The 21,058-nt window shown below is 39.7% G+C and overlaps 1 protein-coding gene across 1 annotated transcript in view; it reads left to right on the forward strand.

The window, feature by feature from the left end:
• The window catches only part of RFX8 (regulatory factor X8), a 44,378-nt gene extending 24,235 nt beyond the window's left edge, over nucleotides 1-20,143 (forward strand). The window contains exons 6-16 of the mRNA XM_068137068.1: nucleotides 1,157-1,220; nucleotides 2,242-2,376; nucleotides 2,460-2,537; nucleotides 3,583-3,696; nucleotides 4,513-4,663; nucleotides 6,063-6,121; nucleotides 10,468-10,624; nucleotides 12,154-12,248; nucleotides 13,425-13,539; nucleotides 16,464-16,673; nucleotides 19,449-20,143. Coding sequence (XP_067993169.1) covers nucleotides 1,157-1,220; nucleotides 2,242-2,376; nucleotides 2,460-2,537; nucleotides 3,583-3,696; nucleotides 4,513-4,663; nucleotides 6,063-6,121; nucleotides 10,468-10,624; nucleotides 12,154-12,248; nucleotides 13,425-13,539; nucleotides 16,464-16,673; nucleotides 19,449-19,474 — 1,204 coding nt within the window. The 3' untranslated portion in view covers nucleotides 19,475-20,143. The remainder of the gene's footprint in view (nucleotides 1-1,156; nucleotides 1,221-2,241; nucleotides 2,377-2,459; nucleotides 2,538-3,582; nucleotides 3,697-4,512; nucleotides 4,664-6,062; nucleotides 6,122-10,467; nucleotides 10,625-12,153; nucleotides 12,249-13,424; nucleotides 13,540-16,463; nucleotides 16,674-19,448) is intronic.
• The last annotated feature ends 915 nt before the right edge of the window (nucleotides 20,144-21,058 follow it).

The raw sequence follows: 21,058 nt of genomic DNA on the forward strand, positions 1-21,058 counted from the left end.
CTGCTTACACATTCTTCCCTTTGTTCAGCCACCAACTCTGAAATGCTAATAGCATTACCAAACTATCCAACTACCCTCTTGGGCAGCCAGTTTGGTAATTTCATTGGAGCATCGCCTTCATGGCAGAGAGTGGTGGAAGAGGGAAAGGTAGTTTTTCAGGTAGCAAGGGTCAATCCTATGGACATCAGAGATGTGAGAGGAGGCATTTTCAGTGGATTGAATTTCCAAGCAGATAAGCTCTTAATGCATTTTCCTCTGTATCTTTGGGACATTAAGATGGTACTCTGGTTTATAATACATCACAGCAGTAAAACCCAGAAGCCAGAATCTGAATAGATAGCCTGAGTGTTAGCAGTTATCAGTGGAAGCACATTTTCTACAAAGCCCCTGCCTGTCTCCCTTCAAAATAGCTAAGTCCAAAAGGACTCAGGAGTTCTAAATGCCTTCACAGACAGCGAGCAGGTGTCAGCAGCAGATGGTGGCTTGATTGGAGGAATACAACTCTCACACTATGTCCCTGTTACTAGCAATCTTGTCTCTCCCTCCTCTAGGATTAGCCTCAGCAAAACAGGTAGGGCATGGTAAAGCAAGAAAGCAGCCTGTTGTGCTTGTACCCCTTCCTTTTCAACCAAAAGCCAGTGGTCAAGCTTCTGCAGGTCTGGTTGAATTCTGACCATATGGAACATCATGGCAGGCTTGCAAAGTAAATGGGGAACAAGGAGAGGAAAATGCTGTCTAAACCGATACAGGGTGCAGAAACTGGAATTACTGTGAAATCAAAGCACATGGATGATTGTGCTTTCATTATTGTGCCTTTATTATTTCATTATTAACAATTTCAAATGAACTGCAACTACAAATACAAACCCATGATCTTGGTGCAAGGAGCTGGAAAACACTGTACTGTTAAATGCCTAACATCTTGCCATCTTTATAATGAATGGTTCAGTCTTATCATAAAATTAATAAAATTGGCCTCAGACTTGTCAGAAAATGCTAGGGCCACCGAATGACAGGAAAAAAGAGTGGAGTTTGTTTCTCAAACACAATGCTCCAGCCTAGTGCACTCTATTCAGTTTGAGCTCCTTTTTTTACTAAATACAGAGTAAATTGGTGGGATTTTGAAGGGGTTTTTCTGTTGTATTTTTTATCACAGTGGAAATGCCTGCAGTTCTGGAGATACAGCTGGTTACAAGAGCAAGAGCCAAGAAAAAAGAACAGTGAGTTTCAGATACATTAGGATTATAACAAAATGTCTGTTTAATTATAACTGCTATATAATATGTTCTGATGAAATACAGTTAACCCATCATCCTCTCCAAAGTAATCTTCGCTTAATACCACTGAATGCTTACTTCCCCCATTCCAGTTTCACCTGGTAGCTAAATATGGTTGTTATCTTAATGTCAGCTCAAATAATTTTATCTGTTCTGAGAGTGGAAATTGTCGCTGACAGCCCAGGTTTTGAATATTAGGGGAGATAGTGGGGCACAACCTTCCTTGCCTGAGGCCCACGGTAACACCCCCTCATACTGCTGAGCCAATGTCTTTCCAGTGCAGTCAGAGTTTACTGTCACAGTAAGTAAATACATACTAGGAAATTGTTAAGAAAAAAAGAGCACAACTCCTGCTCGCCGAAAAGGGCAGACGTGAGGCTAACCTATGGCAGTTCTCCCGTAAATGTTCTGTCGTGGGATGATTTGACACTGGGGTTGTTGGAAGTCAGCCAACTGTGTATGAGCAACAAACTTACGTGGACCACATTGAGGAAAAAAGGAGAGTCTGGATGTCGAATGTCTTATTTTTATGGAGCACTCGAGTGCAGTAATGAGTGCTCTGAAGGGGATGCAATGACAGCTGATGAGAAATGTGCTGTCACCCTGATAGCAGAGCCAACGATCTGCAGCCTTATTTAGAAGGTTACAACTATGACATGAGTGATATAGAAAATATATGTGGAAGATATGTATAGCATTAAATATTCACTGGTTTTGAAATGCAATTCATGTACATTTAGGATTTAAATATTTAGTCACCCATGCTTCCTTCTTTCATCCACTCCTGCTTTCCAAAAAAAAAGAAGGGCAAATATTTCTTTTAAGGAATACATCTTATAAAAAGATCATGTTATAGAATTTCAACAAAGTGCTTAATACCTTTAACAGAACTGACAAGATAATTGTAATATTTTATTATTTTTGTATTTTATTTATTGTTCAAAATAAATTCTGATGCATTGAGAGCAAGAATTTGCACTGTTCTCCGCCTGTCGTTTATCTGAAGAATGAACAAGATAGATTTCAGGACCCTTGGTCTGAATTCAGCAGATTCTTTCTTTGGGAGCAAGAGCTAAGGAGGAAATACCCCTGCGAAATGGTACGTTCAAATTCAGTCAGCAAGCGAGTTAGCTCTTTGCCCGTGTGATGTTTTTGTACTCTCTTTTTGGTTACCTTCTCCAGGTTGTACTGCTTGCCAATGAGTATCACAGCCACTGTCAAGATATTTTACACATGGTGAGAAAGGGTGAGCTTGACAAGGTATGACTTTGCTTTAATAACCCTCTGTGGTGGTTTTAGGCTATGCCTTTAAAAATTTAGCTGCAGATTTTGAGCAGAAAAGTAGAAAATGATAAATAAATCACTATTAGGTATAAAAAGGAAAACAAAAGATTATTCTAAACAAATTCATTGGGTAAATGTCTGGGATAAGAGGAGCTGTACCATAACAATTATTCCGATTCCTTTTCTCTTCTTTCTGATCTTGGCTGTTTCTGCTTCGCTCAGGAGAGATAACGTGCTTCTGGCTGGCCTTGGATAAGTCTGACCCACTGATCTCTGTCTCCACTCTCTCTCGCTGGGACAGCGGGGTCTGGGGGGTAGTGGAACAGCTCTCCCTGGTCTTTTTGACCTGGGGGGTTTTCATGTTGTTTGCTAATTGTAAATATCTGTATAATGTTGTAAATACTGTACATTTTGTACATGTCAATGGTTGAGTGTAGTTTTTGCTTGTAAATACAGCTTCATCTGCTCCTAACTGAGTTGGTCTGGCTAAAAGTTAATGGTGGGGGGAAACTTCAACCTACCACACCCTCATTCTGACTACAGCATACAATTCTAACAATAAAATTGCTTCTATGTAACTTAATTACTTGATGGTTTGATCTAAGGTAGATGGTCATTTATAAACAAATGAAACATTCAGTCAAATTATTTGGGAATTCTTAATCAACACAACATGTTTCAAGAATCTGAGTTTGTAGGCATATCATGAGCACTCCTGGCATATCAATGACTCTGAGTCCAGCACAAAACACAAAGCAAGCCACAGATGCATATATTTCATTATATCCACATATCTGTGGCACATTTCTTTGTTTCTCTCTTCTTTCTTATCCTGCCTTGCCTTGTTGTCCCAGGATTCTTCCACTTAGGCTGGATCCCAGCCAGGATGAGGCCAGGCAAAAAGCCCAGCTCCACAGTCATTCTTTTGCTTCTGTTCTTGTGTGTGTTGCTTTAATGAATCACACTTCACATTTCATAAGTGTAAAATCAGTGAAAATTTATAAAAGACTTTGTGTGACAGGTGGAAGACTGTATCATGTCTTTCTGGAGGTCTCTGCAGCCTGAAAGCATAGCACTGATGTCCTCACCAGATGTATGCCAGCTGTTCAAAAGCTATGATAGGCAGCTATTCAAGGTACCATAGACACACTTGTGTGTTGTAATTATGTTATTATGTGTTTGTGCCATTTTGGCAGTTCCTCCTGAGGGGAAGGGCCAGCTGTTTCTTGTGTTTGAAAGGAATTTGAGATAATTCCCATTTTCATGTTATATATTCCTTTGAAAATCTCTAATATTAATAGAGTATGCTGTTATAGTCATGCCAGGGGAGGTTTATATTGGACATTAGGAAAAAATTCTTTACTGAAAGAGTGGTGAGGCATTGGAACACACTGCCCCGGGAGATGGTGGAGCCACCATCCCTGGAGATGTTCAAGAAGCGTGTAGATGTGGCCCTTCAGGACATGGTTTAGTGGTCATGGTAATTGGGTTACAGTTGGACTCAGTGATCTTAAAGGTCTTTTCCAGCCTTACTAATTCTATGACTCTATGATTATAAATGTGGTCTGCAATTCTGACATGAGGCTATGTAACTGAAAGTCTGACTGATAACTGTTCTCCAAATTACAAGTTATTGTTCCTTTGGGAGGACTGCTGCATTCCCTGCGACATTCCATATAGAAATCTGCAATTTTTCTGATCAAAATATTTTCCTTCTTATTTACAGGATGTTGTTAAGTACTGTCTATTAATTCATTGTAGAAATGAGGTTTATCATTATGATATTTTTCCTTCTGCTAATAAATGTAGCTTAGCTATTGCTTAATTGGAAGGAAAAAGCCAACAGTCTCTTTTAGACTTACACCTAAACTATCAGTAACATTTTGTTTCATGCTGCTGTAAATATTTATAGCACACCAATAATGTACAGCTCCATGAACTGATATTCTAGGAAATGGAGAACATCCTACTTCACGATTTCATGGAGGAGGTGCCTGTGCAACACATAATGTCAGTCAAATGGTTCAGTGAAAACGTAGAAGATTGGCTTCACAATGCTTTGGCAGGATTTCCATTACTGGTCCAAATATCTAAATCTGAAGGTATGTTTAGGTAATAGAGAGAATTTAATAAAATAATCTTTGCTTAAACTGCAGTGAAGATTGTGTTACAGGACTTTCACAGAAATTATTTTTAAAGCTTTTCTAGCTGATGTAACTTTGATAGTAGTGAGGACTAGAGTTAGTTGGGATACAGTTAAAAATAAATAGTCTCAGATAACATGTGAGTATAAGTTTAAGCCAAAATTATTCCCAAATCATGGTAAATTAAAGTGTACTTGAATCTTTTGAAAAATCCGTTTCTTCCCATGATCACTTTGGCTGTGACTGAATATCATGCAGTCTGCCTTGTGAAATTTAGATATTGTTCTATCTCTTCACCTTGCAAGTGGCTTACTGCAGATTAATTAATGGCTGTAGCACAGTTCAAAAATCCACAGTGCCACAGGGAAACTACAAGTCTGTCATTAGGGCAGAGAGTTATAAAAATCTGTACTATAGGAAGGTATGTGTATACACATCTGTGAATATGTGTGTACATACATACACACAGTTATGTATGATGCTGAAGATTCTGCTTAAAACATACTGTTACTCAGTTGCTCACTGAGTGAAGACCAACCTCTCAGTAGCAAAGCATGGCTAATACCAAAAATTGTATTTGCATTCATATGCTCACAAAAGACTTGCACACAGTCTTAATTCTGGCATTTCATACATATGAATGCTTGACAGAGCAATCTAACGTGTGTGCATGAAAATATACATCATACCTGCAACCCCTTGTATATGCATCCCAGTCCTTCTGGTTTGTACAAACTTCAGAGAAACAGAAATTCTCCCTTGAGAACCATACTGCCTCTCTACAGAAGTTTATAAGTTGCTTTATATTTGATTTTCTGGTAACTAAGAATTGGTTATTTTATATTTTGGTGTTTAAAAGGGTATTTTTTCACCAGACTTGCCATAATTGCAACACATTATAAGAGGAGACAATAGAACCAAAGAAAACAACTCCTATTAGCAGTGTTGCAGAATTATAGATAAAAGTAGAAATTTAAACCCTTTAAACAACATATAGGAGGTTTAGAATTAACATCATTGCCATTCAATTTAAACCATACATGTGAAAGAATATTGGTCTTGATGAAGAAGTATTTAATGTAAAAAGACGCTGGAAGTACTATTTCTGTGTGTCATGGGTTAAGAGACTTGCAATGAAGGAAGAGTGGTGACCTGGGCTGCTTCTGCTTGCAAGCTTTAAACTGCAAGGGTTCCCAGACCATAATGTTGGCTTAGTGCTCCCACTGTGCTCTCCTCTGTTGCCCTCTGTAGCTCCCATTGGGACCTACTTTCTAACTTAAAAGATCTGTCTTCATTAATGTCTTTTAGACTGTAAAATATTAATGCTATGAAACATCTGCCTCTTCTTCTTTAACAGAAGTTACAGTGTTTATAAAAAGACTCAGGAGAAAGACAGACCTTTCTAATGTGGCCAAGGTATGTTCCAGAATCTCTGCAACAAAAGGCTTGGGTGTTCCTTGGAGATACTAAATACTTGGGAAGCTCAGCTTCATGTGCTTCTGATGAATGCTTCTTAAGCATTGAAGAATATGGTCCAGCAAGAGTGCAAGTACCAACTGCACCTCAGTTGTTTCCGCCTGATTTGCATACCCAAATTTACATCACCTTTCTTGTGCTTGAGTCATAATGTCAAAAGGCTGGTTGTAGCTTTTTGATTCTTCTCTGCCTATTCCTAATGTGTGTAAAAGCTACAGAGAGTCTGCACTGAATTTACATCCTCAAAGCTTAAGGAAAGAGGTCTGCAGCCTAGTTGGGGAGAATTCCCTAGCAGCAGCCTCTGGCTGCTCTGCACCCCTTTTGCATTGTTTAACTAGCACAAAGTGAACCTTGCAGACCTGAGAATTGAGGCCAGATCTACACTTACAGCTGAGCACATTCTGTGCCTGGTTCTTGTTTGTGTTAAAAAGCTCTTGGCACTGTTCTCACAAGTAAATGATGTTTGCATCTTCTCCAGAGCCTCTTTAAAATACAATGGAAGGGCAAAGGAGTTTCAGTGTACCTAATGATTAGTCCCACTGGCAATTAAAAAAAAAGAAGTTTCAGTAAGTGAAGTTATGTAAACCTTGTAAATGACCATCTTTCAGCGGTCATACAGCCTTGATTACAACTTCTGTTAGAGATCTTGCCAAAGCCATGGATACTAGGCTCCAGGGTAGGAAACAAATACCAGCTAAACATTGTCCTGCAAGTGCATCCCCCTGTTCATAGCACTTCAAATGATGGTTAGCTGAACACCACAGGTATTTCAAATTTTCAGCTCATGAGAAACATCCAAATGTTTCATGGGGATGTCTCTCAGAAAGTACCATTGAGTGTTTTAGAGAGACACAGCCAATCCTAGGCTTGTGTGGACTCACTTTCCTCTGGTGGCCTTCATCAGATGCTCATATGATCAAATGATACCTTGCTCTTCCTCCACTGTACTCTCCTGGCTTCTAATAATCTGAGATGAAAGTATATCCACATTTTCATATTTAATAGCTTGATTTTGGCATCCACAGCATCTTGGGGTATTGAGTTCCAGGGTTTGACTATTTGCTGTGTGAAAAAGTACCTTCTTTTATTAGCTTTAAAATGTCTGTCATTCTTCATGTGATTCTCCCCGCAAACCTCCGTTACATCCTTGCTCAGTTATTTCTGTGCAAAGCTGAAGTTTATATCATCTTCTCATGCAGGAGTAATTTTATATTTCTAATAATTATTCTCATATTTCTCTGTCTAAAACACACCTGAAATTTCAACTAGAGGCTGAAAGCAGGTGAGATGGGGAGGGTGAAAGCAGGTGAGAGTGCTCCTAATGAGAAGTGCAATGTGGAGGAGCTGTGCAGCTGCAGCTTCTAAATGGTGGAAGCACACTGCCCCTTATAGAGTACTTTGCAATAATTTAGCCACCTGGTGAGAAAATAGGAAAATTTTTGGCAGGGTCAGGATTCACATAAAAGAAAAGTAACTTTCCCATCATCTGTAGATAAAGCAAGCTGACAGCTGCTACTACCTGGGCATGCAGAAGTAATTAGAGCATAAAAGGGTGTGAATTCCCTACAAGAAAGGAATGTGAATACGATGCTTGTCATTCTCTGGGGCTGATTCTTGACACTGGTAAACTGTGTTTAGGTGTTGTCATAGCTGACTCTCAGTCATTTAGAAAATTATATTTAGTACAGTGAAGTGCAACAACTAAAGGGATCAGTCTAAAACACCGGGGCATGGAGTTGGGTGCTATCAGCATACTGAAAATACTGCCCCTGGTAGTTCCCAGCATTCAAGTCATGTGTCTCGTTGCAAGCAGCAGCTCTTCTGACACAAGAAACTTCAAGTAAAGCACAAAAAAAAAGACTTTGTCTTTAACTCACCTGGAGTGGAATATTGGATGAGAATCAGAGTGCTTTTGGTATCTCTGTAAAGCTAGCAGAATGATGAAAAAAAGAGAAATTACCAGATTGGGAATTACGTTTGCAAATAAATCGTAGAATCATAGAATCAATAAGGTTGGAAAAGACCTCAGAGATCATCGAGTCCAACCTATCACCCAACACCTCATGACTAACTAAGCCATGGCTTCAAGTGCCACGTCCATTCCCCTCTTGAACAACTCCATGGATGGCAACTCCACCACCTCCATGGGCAGGACATTCCAATGGCCAACAACTCTTTCTGTGAGGAACTTTCTCCTCACCTCGAGCCTAAACCTCCCCTGGCACAGCTTGAGACTGTGTCCTCTTGTTCTGGTGCTAGTTGCCTGGGAGAAGAGACCAACCCCCCCTGGCTACAACCTCCCTTCAGGTAGTTGTAGAGAGCAATGAGGTCTCTCCTGAGTCTCCTCTTCTCCAGGCTAAACAACCCCAGCTCCCTCAGCCTCTCCTCACAGGCCTTGTGCTTGCAGCCTCTTCCCAGCCTTGTTGCCCTTCTCTGGACACGTTCAAGTATCTCAATGTCCTTCTTAAACTGAGGAGCCCAGAACTGGACACAGTACTCAAGGTGTGGCCTAACCAGTGCAGTGTACAGGGGCACAATGACTTCCCTGCTCCTGCTGGCCACACTATTCCTAATGCAGGCCAGGATGCCATTGGCCCTCTTGGCCACCTGGGCACACTGCTGGCTCATATTCAGCTGGCTGTCAACCAGCAGCCCCAGGTCCCTTTCTGCTTGACTGCTCCCCAGCCACTCTGACCCCAGCCTGTAGCTCTGCATGGGGTTGCTGTGACCAAAGTGCAGCACTTGGCACTTGGCCTTGTTGAATGCCATCCTGTTGGACTCCACCCATCTGTCCAGTCAGTCAAGGTCCCTCTGCAGAGCCCTTCAACTCTCTAACAGATCAACACCTGCCCCCAGCTTGGTGTCATCTGCAAACTTACTGATTATGGATTCAATCCCTTCATCCAGACCATCAGTAAAGATATTAAAGAGGATGGGGCCCAGCACTGATCCCTGGGGGACACCACTGACTGGCCACCAGCTGGATGTGGCACCATTCACCACCACTCTCTGGGCTCGGCCTTCCAGCCAGTTCCTAACCCAGCACAGAGTGCTGCTGTCCAAGCCACGAGCTGACAGCTTAGCCAGCAGTTTGCTGTGGGGGACGGAGTCAAAGGCCTTGCTGAAGTCCAAGTAGACCACATCCACAGGCCTCCCCACATCCACCAGACGGGTCACCTGATCATAGAAGGAGATCAGGTTGGTCAGGCAGGACCTGCCCCTCCTAAATCCATGTTGGCTAGGCCTGATCCCTTGGCCATCCTTCATGTGTGCAGTGAATGCCCCCAAGATGATCTGCTGTATAATTTTCCCTGGCACTGAGGTAAGGCTGACAGGCCTGTAGTTTGCAGGTAAATGGGCAGCTGCGTTTGCTGCCGTTTATATGGTCATGGTAAGTACCTGATGAATGGGATTGGTTAAACTGTTTATGAATCCTGAAGTATTTCTGAATTAAAAAAAGGCCAAACTGGGCATGGTTTATTCACATAAAAGCAAAAAATTCAACAAAGGCTTTATGATCTTACTGATTTCAGTAAGGAAGTGAAAGTTTAAATATATGGATTAACAACATTCAATGGATTCAGGCTTAATTTCCTTCACTGTTTTCATGATTCAATCACAAATCTGAAGGAACACTGTTTGATATTAGCAATTAAATATGTTTTTTAATAGGGAAGAGATTAGGATTGAATGTTAGACTGAAAATTGTTTGTGATACCTATGTTAGTAATATTTTTTGCGACAAATGTGAAGCTAGATAGATTTACAAATTATTCATAAGCAGATAAATGGGGTAAAATCTGAATGAATATGACTTTAAATAGCACATATTTTTTATGTTATGTATATTCTTAAAGGTTTGGGAAACCAGAGAAGATTTGACTTTGAATTTAATTGAAACATGTACTAAGGATACGTAACATCAAGTCAGCCTTGACGCACCATTCTAACTTGTAGACAAAATATCATTATTTGGTGTGGCTATAATAAATAACTCTAGGCAAAACCAACTGCCCATGTGATTGCCCAGATTGTTCAAGCATGTTAGCCCTGTCTGCTCCATCACAGACAGCTACACAGAGTGTCATTGAGAAGAAAGTCTCCCAGAACAAAAAAAAAAAACAACCCTTGAAGACAATTTAAGTTTCATCTCTTAGATTTATGGTTTTCTTTTCCCAGTTTGGAGACTGGTTATATAAAGTCTGGTATTGAATAAGGGAAGCTTTTTGACTGAGTTAAGGGTTTGAGAAAATGAAAGGCATTAGCCATTTTCTTTTTCTCTACAGGCAATGAGAACAATCTTGAAGAGCAACAGCAATGTCATTGTTTTGCGATCCAGCTTGCATGCTGTCATCAATGAGGGATTTCTGGATCTGCCTGGATACTTCTCTCAAATGATGTTTAGGAATCCGGAGGAGCTGCAAAGTTATATAGAACTGAAATGTAATTTATTTATTTTTTCTGTATTTTGTCTATCCACTTAAGCCTTTGCTTGCCATTGTTAAAACTCCAGCATTTCCTCTTGTTTATTCATGGCATCTGCTTTAATGAGAATTATAGTCTTGCCATAACCTGAAGTACTGGAAAAGAGCCAGTAAAACTGAGAATGGAGCATGTAAAATTATCCTTTTCACTTTAAAGGTTAAGAATGAAAAGCTTTCCATTCTGACTTTCTCTTAAAGCTTTCTGTGGCAGCAGGAATGGGGTTTGTATTACTACATGATGTATCTCCTAGAAGACTGACGAACAGCAACATTATTTTTTTTGCTATTTCTTCAACAAAAAAAGAAGTTTCCAAGAGCTGCATTTTTCTTTTTCCTCTGTTATTAATCAAGTACACGACAACACTTACTGTGTCCAGATTTTAAAATACTGTGTGCTGGACTGGAAAGAAGACTATTTGCCTTTCAGCTTTTGTGTCCTTTTTCTGCCTTGTGGGATCAATGTGCCTCTTTAAACAATAAAATACACAGTTTGTATGCAGCCATGTCATAATGCATTTGCCAGCTTAGCAAAAAGTGATAGCAAGATAATTTTTAGCTTAATGGTCTGCCATTTAAATTATTAGCAAAAGATGGGCAAGTTGGACTATGATGTGCACGGATCTGACAGGGAAAAAATTCTTCTTGGTTCCTGGCCCACCACCAATTCAGTCACTGACACAGGATGTGCCACATCCTTTCCATGACCACAGGAATAATCATTTGGCTTCTTCATAGAACCACGAGGAGCACAATTTAAATAATATTTGTATACACCTTAAAATCAAAACCATTGCACAGAGTGCTCTTGTTACATTTGCCCATTATGTTAATGATGGGCTTACTCTTTCCAAGATGAATTTATTGCATTATCTGCTTTCATTGCTTTCCCAAAATATAATAAGCATTGTTTTAAAAAAACCCTATCCATAGGCCTTCTTGAGAGAAGATGTCTCAGGAGGGTATAAATTCAGAGAGGTGCCATAGTGATGTACTTTCTGGCACTGGTTGGTAGGTTTCACTCTTTTGGGGGAACAGCTGCACTGATAGGAGGCAGAAATATATATCTCTATTTCTACTGGTCTACAGAATATTTTCTGTTATTATTTTAAAACTCTTTTGTCATTCTCAACAGATAAACCAAGATTGATTTTTTTTTTTTTTTTGTCTCAACCACACAAAATCTCAGATAAGCAAGTTTGTATTGCATATAATTAAATTCCAGCTTTCACACTGGACATGTTTATTCTTGCCACCTTTGCTATGATGACTACGTCCATTCAGATATGGTGAATTCTGACTGATTTCAAAGTAGGGTACTGTTCCTCACTAAAGGAATAGTGGAATTATATTAATCAAAATGTTATAAATAGATGTCTTATTTTAAGATGAAGATAAAAAAAAACACACAACAAAAACTAAAAGCTGCATAAACAAACCAAAAAGCAAGCCAATCACTTCAAGTAATGATCTCCCTTCTATATTTCATAGGTTTTAATGACTTAATGCCTTTGCTGGCACCTTCCACAGATATTCGTGTTATCCTGAACTGTTTGTCTTCAAATCTTCAGGCTTTTGTCATTCAGGTACATAATTAATTGAATACTTTCAGAAAAGAAAGGGTGATCACATCATTTGTCCTGCTAAATGCTTACTGTAAGGAGGCTGTGAGAGCTACATTGTACATAAGTAACCTGACCAGACTGCAGATTTGCATAAATGCAATTTATGCGTGCTGCAGAAAAGGGGGGGATTAATTGGCATACAAGAATTCCATCTGTGCAAACAACTACAGACATAGTTCTGTGCATTTATCCACTTATGTGCTTTCAGTAGCTGCTCTGCTTTCATAGACGCATATTATAACAATCCCTAATAAAAACTGAGAAGAAAAATGTTAGTAAAAATGAAGAGAACACTTCATGATTCCTGCAATTGTTTATTTAAGAAACTCTTGACTTCTAGCAGGTGGTATGAGAGTTATGATTTCTGTTACAATTTCTCTAGCTCTTGTAAAAAAGTTCAAATATGATCATCCTTGCACATACACCTTTACATAGGTTAATTCTACCACCCCTCTGCCATCACTGATTCAAAATTAGTTGCAGCTTGATGGTACTGGTGGATTTGGTTGATTGCCAGACCTACCTGGGTCTGGTGGGTTTGGTTTTCTCTTTCTGAAGAAGTCAGCTAAACTGCAGTTCTTTAGCTTCATTATTTCCTTCTTTTTTAAAAACAAAACAATGCAAACCAAAACAAAACCAACACCCCCACCCCCATCCCCCAAACAACTAAGACTAGTACTTTGCAGTTCTGTGGTGCCTTCATCTCACAACCTTCAGCTAACTCATGGGATAGTAGAGGCAATGGAGCAGGACTTTGCCCGGGGGTTCACACTTAGAGGGCATAAGGTGGTAGACAAAAGTTGCAGCAAAGAAAATTTCCAATACATAAAGAAATAAATGCCATGAGAGTAGGTAACCATAGGAAGAGGTTACCCAGAAATGCCATGGGATATCCATCCTGGAGGTATTCAGAACTTGGCTGGACAAGGCTGAACTAAGTTGGCCATGCTTTGGACAGGAGGTTAGATTAAATGATGTCCAAAGGTCGCTTTCAACCTAAGTTATTTTAGGATTCTAACAAAAAACCTGCTTGCTCCACCTTTGTGTGCACTTTGTACAGGGAAATATAGTCTGCAATGCAATAATGTATTATTTCAACCAACTTTACCATAAAGCTTTTTTTTCCTCTACCTGCAGCCAAGCAGGAGTAAAGAGGAGTTTAGAAAACTGGCATCGAATTTCCAGTTACGATGGAACTTCCTACTGAGTGCAGTAAGCAAGGCTATGACCCTCAACTGTGCAGATGGTTTTGGTAAGTAGGATCTTTATGACTCTCATCTGGATACACTCCTCTGTGCCCTGAGACACAGACATAAATTCATGCTGTGATCAGTAGAGGTATCAGTTCTTACTGCCTTCCTTGGACCAAGCAGCACCATTTGCCTGGCGATGTAACTATCCAGGTCAGGAAAATTAAATGGTTAGTTTTCATCTATATTTGTTTTCTGATCCAAAATTTAAGATGAGCAGAATGGAGGAAAGTATGAGCATACAGCTGGAGACAGTGGGAAGGGCAGAACTCCCTCTTTCTGCAGAAACCATGTCTGTAGAAATACGGCGAACAGCAGCCTGAAGTGTGAGCCTCTGCACTCCCTTCCTACAAGAGCTGCAAATCTCAGAAGAAGAGTGTGATGGAGAGCTGGATCCACCAGTATCCTTAACCATGGAAACTCCAGATCTCTCAAGTGACAGCTCCCAGTATTTCAGGTTCTTTCTGTGTAAGATAGTCAGAGCAGGCACTGAGATAACTACTTGCCAAAAAGGCAGTTAGTTCCTCTGACAACAGCTACATGCTTCTTTTCCTTATGCCTTACAATGACTTAAGTGGTTGCCTAGCCAGCAGCATGCCTGCTGAAGGTGTTAAACTGATGGAAAGCTCATCACGCCTTTAGCTGGGTTAGTGTTCTCTCTGTTTTAGGGCTCTGAGCTGTCAAGCATCAAACACATCCCACACCAGTGCAAGGCAGAAGAAGCAGGAGGACTGTGCAGTCATGTTCACTTGAAGTGGTTTGAAGTGATACATCATCGTATCTTGAATCAGTTCAGTCTCTTCCATTTCAGTCTCTTCCATTTCTGTATTACACCATCTCTGTCTGCCTTTCTTTAATTTGCAAAACCTGTCAGAAGCTTTTCTCTCTATTGTTCACTCTGCAGAAATGCACCATCTCTTGTGAGCAGCAACTGATCCCAAATGGTATGAATCGCTTTTTAGATTTTCAAATGAGCACCTCCATATTTTCTCCTCTTCTGTTGGATGGGGCTTCACACAAATAGCCAAAGAAAATCTTATTACTCTCTTTGAAATTCCCCTTCAAAACCATGCTTTCATGTGCTTCCTACAAAGACATAACAAATAGGTTTATTAAGGTTGTTACCTTTTGTAATCTTCTGTATTCTTTCACCATTAATGCTGATGTTTGTGCAGTTATGCATGCACCCATTTTCTGTGTGTAGCTGCTACCTTTTACCTTATATTTAGATTGCAAACTCACTAGAGAAGGATCACAGGTTTGTTCTGTATTTGCAGGGAACACAGCACAGTAAGATCCCTTGTCCTTCAGCTGCACTATTACAGTGATAATAAAATAATCACTCCTTTCTCTCTTTCTCCAGGGGAGTTCAGCACAAAATTCTCCAATGTTACATGCAATATTTTGGGCAATGAGGAAATTAGGAATAAATTCCAAGAACACCAATGGAAGCATAATATTTATTGAAATTCCTTACAATTATGAAATCCTCTTCCCAGGACATAAAGAGTTTAATGAATTGCCTCCCTGTTCTGCAGTTGTCAGTGGCTGGGGACACACCCTTCCTCTGCTGAGCCTGCCTTAATGTAGTTAGAAATTATATTTTCATTCCACTCATGACAGTCTTTATGTTACACTTCAGTAGTCCTAAGATTTAATTTATTCTTGCATATGAGAGAGTCAAAAAATATTTTAATCTTTCTCTGTGATGATCCAATTAATTTGAATGGCATTATCTTCTTTCTCGATACCTCTGGTTCTTTAAGCTGGTAGGCTATATGGCCTAACAATGTCCCTTCTTCCCCATGTTTCTATTCTGATAGGATTTCAAGTTTTAGTGGACAAGGCTGAGGAAGCCATTATGTTAACAAAGCATCTGGTGCAAAAGTTCTGTACCCAGGGTCATTGCTTTTCAGAAATTTCTTAAATCTCAGCATTTCTTGCAGGAATAGTGGGCAGCCTGGAGGTCAAAAGGTGTAGTATCCACACCAAGGAAATGCAATTACTTAGGCAAATCCATGAGTGTCACATGAGCTGCCTCCCCACAAAATAAACTACACATCAATAATAATAAGATTGTTAGAAACACTCATGGATTACTAGTGTCACATCTGTATAGTTTCAGCTCCAAGCACAGAAATCCCTTTCCTTGTCCCATAGATAAATAAGACCTTCCACTTCCATTGCTGTCATTTAAAGATGCATGAAAGGACAAAGAGCAGAAGCAGCAGCTTCTCAGACCATATAACATCCAAAGAGGTGGCACTTTTCATTTTTAAAGCTCTGTAAACCTTGGTCGTTCATATAAATTGTGGTATCTTCTTGTTGATGTCCATGTAAAGATGCTTGTGGGATGCAGAGATTATGAATAGCTTGATAAATTCCTGCACAGATTTATGGCATGAAAGAAGACCTACCTGTTACTGTAAGGGCTTTCAGCCAGGGTATGATTCATAAGTCAGTGGCCTCAGTGTCTCTCTTGGCTTTTAGTGGTTATGCCCCAAGCTGCAGGGTAGGCTATATAATGTTATAGATACAAGACAAGCAGACATCTGTAGGAGAGTTTGCTTGGGAAGAGGTGGATGATATATCAGTCTGATGGGAGAAATGGGGATGATATGTGGTTGTTGATAAGCCTTGTGGTAGCAGTGAATGTGAGAGAAGAACTTGAACAGGAAAATGAAAAAACACAAGTACACTTTCCTCTCTAGCTTAATAAGGGTGAAAGGCTCTTGCTTACATTTAAAATCTGCAATTGGTGTCTATTTGGCTGTAATATTTGGAAGTATATAATTTTGTAAGTACTGTTTGATGAGTGCTAGTCTCGCCCATAACTGTAGTGAAGCCCTCCAAAAAAGAACACACCGTGTAGATTAGCAAATGAAGAGGTGGTTAACTTTTTCTTTCTTTCTTTCTTTAAACCTAGGATGCTGGCATGTGCTTAATTTGCTACTCATGGATTTCGTGGCCCACATATTCCTGTCCTATATAGAGGAGGAGGAAGACGAAAATTTCCAGATCACAAAGCAAAATGAGTCCCCTGTCTGTGTGTTTATGAGCCCAGACATATCTGGCAGACCTTCATTGCTCCTTCAAATTCCTCAAGTGTTGTCTAAGCAAGAGCAGTGCTGTTCTGGTGAGTTAGGATGAGTTTGTTGTCTAGCTGACCAACAGGCATACAGCCACAGTCCACAACCCTGCTAGCTTAAAGGGATGACATACAGGTAGAAGACAAGAAGGACTCTAACTAGGCTATGAGGATAAATATAAGGACATAAAGGAACATGGATCTGGGTGCATGGATCTGAACTGGGTGCAGGCTACAAACAAGGAATCTCTAAACCACCAGTGGTCAGAAATTAGGAAATAAACAAGTATAAATCTTATTCAGTATTTGCCCTTCTTCCTATGCTCTTTCACTGGGCTTTTGTATGGCCCACTATGCCCACTGCAATGCTTTTATATTGGATATCAGCGGAGAAGGGTTTGACCCAGGTGTTTTCTGAGAGATATGCCTACAAATATGTCTACCCGTTTTCCATGTTTTGGACATGATCTCAAGAAGAGAGCAAGGCTGATTAGAGTGAGGGATGAGGGGTGTCAGAGTAAGAGAAGAAGGGTATAAAACATGAATGGGGAATATCATAACTTGAGGTAAATTATGGGAGAGGGAAGGAGACAGTATAGAAAGAGCTTAAAGTTTGCAATACCTGATGGATTCTACTAGTCAGTGTACAACGTGATGATAACAGTGGGATGAAAAAGAGATTCTAGTAAGAGCCTGCCCATGCTGTGTTTCAAGTGTTTGCTGTTTGCAAGGGAGCTGAAAAACTTAAAAGTTGTAGCTCAAGAGGGTTTCATGAGCTATGACAGAGTGAGTGAGCACTTCAGCCCACTTGTATCTCTAATTGCAGGCTCCTCTGAGGTGTCAAAGCAAATTCCACAGGTTGCTAAAAAACACCTGTCTAAAGCACCTCCATGACCCACCACTTTACTTGTATAACCATCTCTGTAGATCCTCTGAATAGATTCCCATTGCATGAGGATTTGTGATCTGTGACTTCTGATCACCAAAAAATCATGATCATTCCCCCAAACAACCATCTGTCTGTGCTCCTGACTAATCCCCCTTCAGTCACAAGTATCTAAGCCCTCAGCATCCTTAGCAGCACAGCATTCCCCAGCCACACTGCTGTTTCTTGGATGCATTTCTGCTGTCTGACATATTGCTCTAGCATCACTGGTTTATTTCCTTTTAACTCCTTTACCTCATGCAGCCTCTGCAGCATTCTGCGACCCAGTGTCTTTCGTCAGTTTCCAGCCTTCACTCCATCCTCTGCCAACAACACCAACCTCCGTATCTTTTTCATCTTGTCCCACAAGGCATTTCTAATTCTTCTCCACAGCCTGCTACGCTTAAGAAAAAAAAATCTGTTCATCACACCTCCACCCTCATCTCATTGAAATTAGTACTAAAACCTCCGTTTTGCTACAAAACCCTGGAAAAACAAGAGGGAGGACTGGTAACAGAAATCAGAAAAGAATCTCCCGACCTTGCCCTGATATCAGCAGCATCAATATGTGTCTGTAGCTTAGCAGATCCCCTCATGATCTTTTAGTTATCACCTTCGCTCTTCTTCTTCCTTCCCCATCTGTTTTCAGTCCTTGATTCCTAGTTCATGCTGAATATAAATTACGCTCCTCAGCAGAGTCCATTTTTTTTCATTTGTTTTGATCAGCACAGCACATTCCTGTATTCTTTTTATATGCATATAATTTGAAGCATGTAAATAATTGTTAATAATATTGAAAACGGAATACATGCCAAGTTGGTGATATCTCTTGAGGAAAACATTATTTTTGTATGAAAAAATGTAGCAGGTGGAGAGTAAGGCAATGCAGGGTTTGAAGACACTGGCTTGATGGGCATCATGGCAGCTAAAATGCCACACAGACAGATGCATGTCATGTGAAAAATGGTCAAAACTGGTGGCAGCAATGAAGATGCTCTGAGTGAGCTGTAATCTATAGAAGTGCAGCTCAGAGAGCATTGGCCCAATCTTTGTTCCTTATCACAGAGCTTGCAGTAGCTTTCTCCCATCACGAACAGCCTTTTTTCCCCATCTAGAAAATCCCATTCCAGGCTTCCTCTCTTTGTTCACTTGTTACTAAATTAAAATCCTATTAAACTGCACACCTGCAGTGGGTTTATCTGCAGAGCACTATGCTGTAGCTTTTAATCCAATTCCACACCTTTGTAACATACAATATACTGAAAACCAGGGCACAGAGAGACTGAGGTTACACTGTTCATAGCTCTGTTGGCAGAGAGCAAATCAAACACTTTGATTTATGGAAAAAAAAAAAAAAAAAAAAAAAAAGGAGAAAAAACAAGAACACAGTTAACTACTTCACTTAAAGGAATGATAACTATTCATCTGAGTGGTCTGCATAATCCAGGACAGAGAGATCATGTGAAATAATTAACTAACATGATCCAAAAAATGACAGTAAAATCCTGACCCTGCTTAAATTCAGTGGAAAAGCTTCTACTAATTTTAAGCAAGCCAGGACTTTAGCATGGAAAAGCAGTCCCCATCAGGGGAGAGACAGGCTGAAACTATTTGTTTTGAAAAAGAGTAGGTCTTATAGCAGACATACAAAATGTGAATGATGTATTAAAAAGTGGATGTGGCCTCCTGTCAGACCGTTGGCATCCTATGAGGAAACTCAACGTGTATCTCCTCTTGTTGGGTTAATTGATGTAAAATAAGGCTGGCTAATCTGTAAGTTAGTATCTGGGTTCAGCAGGAAAGAACAGAGAAAGACTTTTTTAATCAATGAAGATATAATCAAATTATTCACAGTTCCTAGAATCAAAACATTTCTGTATGTATTTTCTAATTTTCAGCTCATTTTGGAAGAAAGAATTACTAAAATTGTTACTAAGATCTTTGAGTCGGCAAGGAAGCACTGTTTTCTCAAAAGAAGGGCAGACACATTTTTGTTTGTGATGAATGGTGAATCTCCATAGACAACCAGCCTGACCTGAAGATTCTTTATGCTCGACCATTCTTACTTGTTGATACGACTTTAATAAATACCATTTTCCTTATCTTCAATTTAAGATTTTTTTTCTGCAAATACTAAATGCAAAATTGTTGTAGCAATGCAGTTATTTTTAGTTGTCATGCAGTTTGGTGTTTTTCACATTATTTGGCTAAACCTTCAGAAGAAAAAAGTGAAATATTGTATTTTGGTTTATCTATTTTTTGTGGGCTATTATTGTCCCTAAAGCCAAAGGTCTACCTGAAGTCATTGCAGTAAATTTAGCTGGAAGCTAAACAGATAAATGTCAATGCTACTTTGTGTCTACTAGCTGTAATTTGAAATTTACATTCATTGCATATAGAACTTTGTACTAATTCCCATTCCTTGAGAAATTTCTGCTTCATTTCCCGTTGCTGCAGGACACAAGAGCCAGTATCTTCTGTATGATTTTGTTAACTGAAATAAAATAGGTTGTATTTCGTGTTATTGCTTTACGTCAGAAAGTAGGTTGCTTGAACTTGTTCAATAAGCGAAGTACAAGCAAAGATTCTTATAAACGCTGAAATAAATTTGTATGAAATAGTAAATAGAGTATGAAAGTTGTATCTTGTCTGCATCAAATTGCATGAGGAAAGTCCCTGAAACACCAAGGAAACTGGGTTCTTAAATAATTTTGAAGAGCATGCATGCAGGGAGTTGACTGGGGCAGGTGGTTATTTCAAGAAGGGACATTTCCTGAAGTAGAGAAAGTCATGTGCAGGAGCTTTGCAAGCTTTTTCTCATTTTGGTTTTGGAAACCTGTGCTAGTTTTCTGCTTGCATCTACATTCTCATGTCTTGAAGCACTGAAGTGGGAATCAGTAATCAAAAGGGAGCAGTTGTAGACAGGGCCACATGCTAAAGGAAAAGGTACTCATTCTGCTGATAGGATTTTGGTGGTGAAGTTACATATAGTGAGGAAGTATCTTCACTGTTGGACAAACTCATTTGGACCTTCAGGACTCTTACATCCATCTTCACTTTCCTTCAGGTTTTTGCAGTGAAAGTAAAAAACAACAGGGAGTCTAGAAAAAAAACCCCACCAAACACAGAAATTAAAAATACTCAGTATTTTCAGGACCGCTTTTATTTATAAAGTTTATATCCTAGGTCGGATACGCAGCATATTTGCATGGTGCAATTAAGAAGAAGTTGTAAAGTCAGGCCAGCCTTACGATCTGTTCTTCAGAGCTGTGGAAGTTTAAGTCTATTAGATGTATATGAGAACCTTATGAAAGGCAAAGGCTCCCATGAGATTCATTCCTTCTGTCTCCTATGGAACCTGTACCCCTTTAATAATTTGCATTAATGCAATGGAAGTTTATAAGCATGTATCTTTAATAATTACAAGTTTGCATTGCCATAGTGAAGAGATCTGTCTGCTGCCAAGTACAGAAAACAGGAGCTGAAGGCAAAAGCACCTTTAAACAGG

Source organism: Melanerpes formicivorus, unplaced genomic scaffold (genome assembly GCF_026170545.1).
Source record: "Melanerpes formicivorus ecotype bairdi unplaced genomic scaffold, bMelFor1.0.p_v2 SCAF_1, whole genome shotgun sequence".
NCBI lineage: Eukaryota > Metazoa > Chordata > Aves > Piciformes > Picidae > Melanerpes > Melanerpes formicivorus.